General features: G+C 55.1%; 1 protein-coding gene across 1 annotated transcript; it reads right to left on the bottom strand.

Annotated features, from left to right (window-relative positions):
• Positions 1-534: 534 nt before the first annotated feature.
• On the bottom strand, positions 535-4690 carry IRF2BPL (interferon regulatory factor 2 binding protein like). Its single transcript, XM_039883891.1, has one exon. The coding sequence runs from the start codon at positions 3705-3707 to the stop codon at positions 1356-1358; it is 2352 nt and encodes a 783-aa protein (XP_039739825.1). The 5' UTR covers positions 3708-4690; the 3' UTR covers positions 535-1355.
• Between the last annotated feature and the right edge of the window lie 2745 nt (positions 4691-7435).

Here is a 7435-nt window from a genome sequence, read left to right on the forward strand (position 1 = left end):
CATCAGCTGGAAGCTGCTGGGAACTCTCCTGGCTGTGTAGTACATGCATGTTTCCCAGTTGCCCACACCCCTCCTACCTCCACTGACAGCTCTCAACTCTGTGGCATTTTGCTTTAAATGTGCAATCACAGTGATTTCTGCTACATTTAAGAGGCAAAGCACCCTAGTCCCCCACTTGCAGAAGTGACAGCTGCACTGGGTATTAGCATATACTCAGGGCCACAAAGCAAGGCACCAAAAACCATTCCTGACAGTGCCACTTGCAGCTGGGGCAGCGTATCTGTTAGAAAAGAGAGATGCTGAAGAGTAAACAGAAATCGCTTAGTCAGCAACTGTCCCAGCCCCAGAGGTGAATGTAAATAGCCTGGTACTGAGGGGGAGGGGTAGTGGGCCAGCACAGGGCCTTACAAGATGCCATCGCTGGGGGCTTTCAAAGGCACCAGCATTTATGTTCTATGTTGGAGGTAGGGCTTCCCCGTGTTGGAACTGTGTGGCCTTACCTCTAGAAAAACACACTTGCTGACTCAGGGCAGAATTAATATCAATTGAATTTATTACAAGTTACTAAGCTCCAAGGCACATTACAGTGTTCTGTTAACTACAGAAATGTATAAAGGACAAACAGAGCAGATTCTCCATGTCTAGCATTTCGCTCTACTGTTCAAAAGCATCCGTGCATCAATAAAGCAAAAACAAAACAACACGTGAAGATCCAACACATTCAGGTCAGTAGAAACAAACCCAAACATTTTCCCTCACAAACTTGCAACAAAAAACACCCCGCCCCCCCAATACCCCCCTTTACCATTTTGCAAACAGAACAAAAACAAAACAAAACGGAACAAAATAAAGTGAAGACTTAAACACTTGGGGCTGTTTAGAAAGAAGCTGTCACCATTTTATAGCATCATTTTTTTAGGCAGCAACACTGGCCTTGGCAAAAAAAAAAAAAAGTCATTTTCTTTTGTGTGTTTTTTTCCTTTCAGAGAGTGCATAACATTTACAAAAATACACACCAGCAGCAGTCGTTGCTAAGGGCTATTAATTCTGTACCTAGGCAAACACTCTGCCACCAAATAAATGCTAACAAATATGATGCAAATGACCCAACCAATATTATACTGCTTAACACAAACCAGCTTATCCTTCAAATGAAGAAGTTACATACCTTTGTTTCAAAATATAGAAACATACGACGAAAATAATGTCTATACATAAGACTAACTTTTTGCAGTTTGTTATATTCACAATTCTACATCTTGGGGGTGAGGGAAGGGAGGGTCGATATGGGTGGGGGGAGGGGCTCTCTGGACTGGAGAGATGGTCTGGGGCAAAGAAGGTGGCTGTCTTGTGGTTCAAGGGTCTCTCTCCTTTTTCACTTTAACATCCCCAGCTAAGATCGTTGCAATTTCGCCCTGCATGAAGGCCCAAGGTACATTCGACCCTACTAAGGGGCATTTCTCTCCGCTGGGGCAGTATACCTCGCCGGTGGCCCCCTGGGCTTTGATACTCTCTCTAGAGCAAGGGAAGCAGAATTTGTGGCTGGGAACGGATGGGCACTGAACGAAATGTGTGTCCTCCAAACGTTCGTGGCAAATGGTACAGCACAGGGGCCCACTATTGGCCATAGGGGAATCCGGAATGTTTTGGGGGTGCACTTGGTCCATGCCTGGGTGGGTGCTAGGCGGCGGGGGCGCCACCTGCAAATTCAGGTCCCCGTTCCGTGAAGCCAAGCGGCGCTGCCCAGGCACAGAGGCCGGCGACACTGGGCTACTGCTGTTGCGCCGCGCGGACGCAGTGGTGGAGTGCACGGAACTGCCGTCCTTGGGCGAGTGCGCGGTGCCGAGAGTGTCTGCCACCGACATGAGGGCCGCCATGGGGGACGGGCCGTTCTGAGGAGCCGACTCAGGCGGAGTGGTCCGGTTGGAATGGGGTCCCAGGGTTGGAGGCGGAGGGGGCGGACCCCCAGCCGCATGCCCTGGAGCCGCAAAGCCCCCAGCAGACATGGTGAGCTTTAGTGCCTCGCTCTGGTTCGCCATCCACTGCTGCCTCTGCTGCTCCTCGCCCAGCTTCAGTGCACCCTCGGCGGAATCCGGAGGCTCAGGGGACGCCTTTCTCTTGCGCAGACTTGCAGCTGCGCCTCGGCCCGAGGGGGCGGCAGGCGGCAGGGCTCCGGTACCCGGGGGTGCACTGGGGGCGCGACTTAGACTCACCAGCGCCGTGGGCAGCATGGGGCAGCTGGCGTCCAGGTAGGGCTGGGGCAGCATGTCGGCGCCGGGCACGCCCTCCTTGAAGAAGCGCACGGCCTCGGGCAGCAAATCTCCAAGGAGGCGCCAGTCCCCGGAGCCGTGCTTCTTCTCGTACTCCAGATACTTGAAGCCGGAGGACAGACCCCGGCCGAAGTCCTTCATACAGTCCTGGTACATTTGCTTGGCAACCCCAGATGCGCTGGAGTACACGTTGCCCGAGCCCGTGGGATACTCAATGAACAGTTTCAACTCGTAGTCCATGCCGGGCTTGGAGACAGCGTCGAAGGCGAAGACGCGGCCCAGCAGCGAGTGGTCCTTCTTGAAACGCACCTCGTAGGGCGTGCAGCCAGCCAGCGTGAGGAGCGTGTCGCGGACCATCTTGGGCTTGTTGGCCCACTCCTCCGCGCGGTTGCGCAGGCTCTCGCTAAGCTCGGCCAGGGCCTCGGCGTTACGCTGCTTCTCTTTCAGCTCGCGCTCCTGATCGGTGCTCGACACTGAACCGGGCCTTTTGCCACCTGCACCCACGCCCACGTCGGCCACAGACGACGAGGTCGAAGACGACGCCGATGAAGACGCGGCGGATACGCCCGGCGCGCCCCCGAGACAAGCGGGGCCCCCAGGGGCCCCTGGGGGCGCGGGCGTCGGGGGCCCCCGGCTGCCCAGGCCATGGGGCGGCGGTGGGGGCAGTACGGCGGCGCTGGCCGGACCGTTAAGCAGCGTCTGCGGCAGCAAGTTGGGAGGCACCGTGAGCTGGGGGCCTCCGCCACCCCCCGGGTTGGGCAGCCCCGTCACTAACCCACCGTGCGTCCCGCGCCGAGACGCCACCGACGCCGCCGCCGAAGACGAGTTGGGGCTCTGGCGGTTCAACTCCGGGGGTCCCTCCTCCGGTACCGGCTTCGGGAAGCCGTTGGGGCCCCCCAGGCCGTTGGGCAGCCGCGCAGCGTGACTGCTGCCTCCCAGACTCACCGGCGGTGGCGGGTACTCGAAGCGGCTGCGCTGTTCCACCGCGGCGGCGGCGGCGGCGGCGGCGGCGGCTGCGCTCAGGCCGTAGCGCTCCAGGCCGGACGGGGCCGCCAGCACCGCAGGTTTGCTGGAACCATCGACGTGGTTAAGCTGTTGTGGCTGCGGCTGCGGCTGCTGCTGTTGCTGCTGCTGCGCGGCGGCGGCGGCCGCCGCCGCCGCCGCTGCCGCCGCCGCCTCCTTAGCCGACAGGGCCACCGTCTTGACCCCGACGGGCGGCGGCGGCCCGGGGGAGCGGCCGTCTTGGAAGCAGCCATGCGCCCGCTTCAGCTGGCGCGCGGTCTCGATCACGAACTCGATGCGATCGGCACCCTCGTAGTTGACGCAACCGCGGCATACGGGTTCCGAGAAGTCCCAGATCATGGCCCAGGGCATACGAGGCAGGTCGCACAGGTAGCAGGATTGTCTCCGGGACGAGGACACCTGCGCCGCCGACATGATGCCAGCCCTGGAGAAGGTAGGCCCCCGCCCGGGCTGTCTCCGCGGCGCCTTCTCCTCCGAGAGGACTGGCCGGCTGGGGAGGGAGTCCGGCAGCGGGGGAAGAAGGGGGGGGCGAGAAAGTTCTGCCCCAGGGGCTGGAGGGAGCGCGAGTCTCCACCGCCGGCGCAGCGCCTCTCCGCGGGGGCTCCACCAGCCGAGCGGCGGAGTTCAGCACGTTCCTCGCCCCCACCTCCTACTGCGGCTGTCTCGTCGGGAGGGGAGCTCAGGCGCCTTCTTCCTGGTGCTGCGGACCCTGGCTGGAAGCTTCAGGCCCGGGGGGAGGGGGCGAGGGTGCCGGGTGCTGGCCGCCGTTGGCTCTTGGCCCCCTCCCCGGAGACGCTGGTGCGTGAAAGCTCGAAAGGGACTGTCTCTTCCTCTCCCCTGGGGGGGGTGTCCCCCTACGAGCTTCGTCCTCTACCTGCCAGGCTCCCTGGGGCGAGGGCTAGAGGGTTCAGTGTCACCCAGTGCCCAGGTCCAATCTTGCTGAAGTCGCTGCTTCCCCGGAGGACCGGGGGAGGGTGGGGGAGCCGAGAGAGGAGCTTCTCCCCTCCTCAGCGTCGGCTGTTCCGCTGGCGGCGGCTGGGTTTGCACGGCCGGAGGGAGCCGCTGCGGCCACTGCTTCCAGGACGCACGAGAGCAGGAGAGGAGCGCACGCACGCAGGCTCCCGCCGCCCCCAGGCCTGGCCCGCGACCCGGCCGCCGCGGCTGGCGGCTCTCACGTTGGCTGCAGGGCGCTCACGCGGCGCCTGGGCCCGGGTCGCATCCCTTCCCGCTCGCACTCGCCCGGAATGTGGGGTTGTGATTGTTACTCTACGTTCCGGAGGCGCGTCTCGGCGCTCCCGCTCGCGCTGCGGCTCGCGCTGTCCCCGGCTTGGCCGCGCGGGATGCCGCCCGGGCGGAGCGCTGACGTCACCGCCATGCTCTGCACCAGTTCTCCCCCCGCTTACACTTCCTCTGTGAAGCCCACTTGTTGCTCGGAAAAGGCGCATGCGCGGCTGGACGCCCAGATTCCTCCCTGTGGGCCCCTCCTCCACGCCTCCGCCCTCCCCTCCCCCTTCGCCGTGTGTGTACAACAGCTGAGGCCCGGCGAGCTAATGCTGGAAGTCCAGCGCTGGGGGTGGAAATTAAACAGACGATGACCTTTCCTTTCCCCGCCCGGCTTTCCCAAGTAAAAACGCATTTAAAAACCACAAGCGTCGTTTCCGATCCTGTTCCCCACCCCGGGCAGTGAATTTAAATGTCCTGTTTAAAATTTTTGTTATGAATTTCATGTAGGGTATTACCCTTTTCGTCTGCAGTCAAACCTTTTCCCCCCCGGTGTAGATGTTGAATTCATTGCTACCACTAATGCTGAAGCACCTGCAAAATTAGCTGTTTTCCAATCTTCCAGAAACTGCCTTTTGTTTTTGTGTCCTGGTCCAGGAACCTGAGCTTCAACGAAGGAGCTAAATGAATTCAGGGTGAGCTACCCCTCCCCCCAGCCTCAGTCTAAAAATTTTGGCTTAATGTCTAAAGAAGCTACGAGCACCCTGAGGCTTTTAAGGAAAACAGTCAACTAGCTGCGCACAGCTGCAGTTGCGGGTAGGGAGGGGGAGGTGCTGGAGAGGCCAAACAGGTGAGTGGTTTTTCCGGGTTTGATAAAAGAAGGTGGGGGTGGCATTTAATAATATTGATATCTCTTTGTAAAGTACGGCACAGTTTACAAAATTCTTTCTCACGTGCTGTGATTTCATTCCATAGTGCCCCAGAAGGCTGAGCAAGGCCATGATTTCTGTTGCAAAATCATTGCTCATCATTATTGCTTGCTACAGAATAGATATGTTGGTCATAGCTCTAGTTGGGGCATTTCAACTGATTCTGCTAAGTGTTGGGTCTGTTTAGGATTTTTGTTTGTTTGTTTTGTTTCCCTCATGAAAACTGAGATAATCCTGAGTAAGGCTGGAGGAGGGGAGGCAATATACTGGGATTTCAGGTTCTGTCTGGCAGATCAGGATGGAATTTCCTCTCCATCAGTTATAGTAAGTCCTCACTTAACGTGGTCAATAGGTTCTGCGATCTTAAGCAGAAACCAGTTTTACTACAGGCCATTTGATATAAATGAGAAGTTCCTACAGCATTCTACCAACATCAATGTTATAATGAAATGACCTTGAAAGAAATGCCATTATTAGAAGACCTGCTGTACTGGCTTTGTGACCTTGAACTAGTTACTTGCCCTTATACAACCTCTTTTCCATCTGCAAAATGGGATCGTAGCTCTCAATTTATTAGAACTGTTTGAAATTTCATTTTGTGTCATAATAGGAGGTAAGTCACTGAGACTTGCTGCGAGCCAGACATTGCTGGGTGGTTTACTTACATCACCGTTAAACCCTCAATATTATCTACAACGTAAATTCTATTATTAACTGATTTACGGGTTCAGAATGAAAGAGGTTAAATAACTTGCCCAAGGTCACACTGCCATTCGAGATGGAACTGGGATCTGAATCCAGTAAATCTAATTTGAGATGTGGCTTTGACAAACTTAGATTCTCAGAGGTAGTTTAGGGTGCTCATAATTTCCATTGGCCCACCCCTTCTTCATTACATACAATCTCCTGTAAAGTACTATACAAATACACCTTCATAACCAATCCTCATCCTCCCCTTCCAAACAGACTGTGCTACTGAGTTCTTCCATATACAGAAATTGTGGATCTGCCCCTGCCACAGACTATAACATAAGTACATCGTACACGATGCAGAGCACAGGGTCAGGCTCACAGGAAGCTGTCAGTAAGTATTGGTTATTATTAGTATTGATATTAAGGTTTCTACTATCGCAAAGTTAACACATGAACGTACTTTGTAAATTGCTTTAAATGTAATCTTACTATTACTACTGTTACTGCTAAGTATAATAAAGTTCAGTTGAAGCAACCAGAAACATTTATTTTTATTTTGACACGACCTTCAGAGCCTGTTCCCCCTTCCAGCATTCTCCAGCACCCAATCTCTCACTCATTCTGGGGCCCTAAGTGCAAAGGAAAGGGGAGTTTTTAAGGATAAGGAGAAAGGGGGAAAGGAAGACTCCTAGGGAGCCCCTCTTTCATCTCAAGGCAGCCAGATTTCTGTTTTTGCAAAACAGTGAGCTCACTGTGCACTCCCCAACAATAATAAACTTTCCCTGGCCTGGCTGGCTCCGGGCAGTGATTCCTCTGTAAAGAGCTGCTCCAGGAGCCTTGCCTAACCCTTCCAGACTTCAGCCCTCCCCATACCGCAGCTACCCTGGAGTGAGTCAAAACATAGAGCTGGGAAATGGAATGACATCCCTATCAGCCCAAAGCTCGGGCTCATTAGCTTTGGCTAGGCTGAGTTGCCCATTTCTTTACATTTATATTTATTCAGCTTATCCCTTTATTAAACCAAAAATGCTGAGAACTAGCAGCATAGCCCCAACCCTCTAGCCAGGCTGCTAGAGAAAGCAAGTTGGATTCTGTCATAGTGTTATGTTTGGTGTGCATGCACACATATGTCTCCATCTCCTTGTCTGTCTCTGCCCTGATAAAAGGAGACAGATACACACATACACACACACACACACATATACATAAGGACACAAGTGTGGGGTGTCTTCAGCCACACTGAGAAACACGCATTTAAACACGCTTCCATACAGCCTCATAATCCTTTAATTTAAAAAA

This window comes from Pteropus medius, unplaced genomic scaffold (genome assembly GCF_902729225.1).
Source record: "Pteropus medius unplaced genomic scaffold, Ma_sr-lr_union100, whole genome shotgun sequence".
Classification (NCBI taxonomy): domain Eukaryota; kingdom Metazoa; phylum Chordata; class Mammalia; order Chiroptera; family Pteropodidae; genus Pteropus; species Pteropus medius.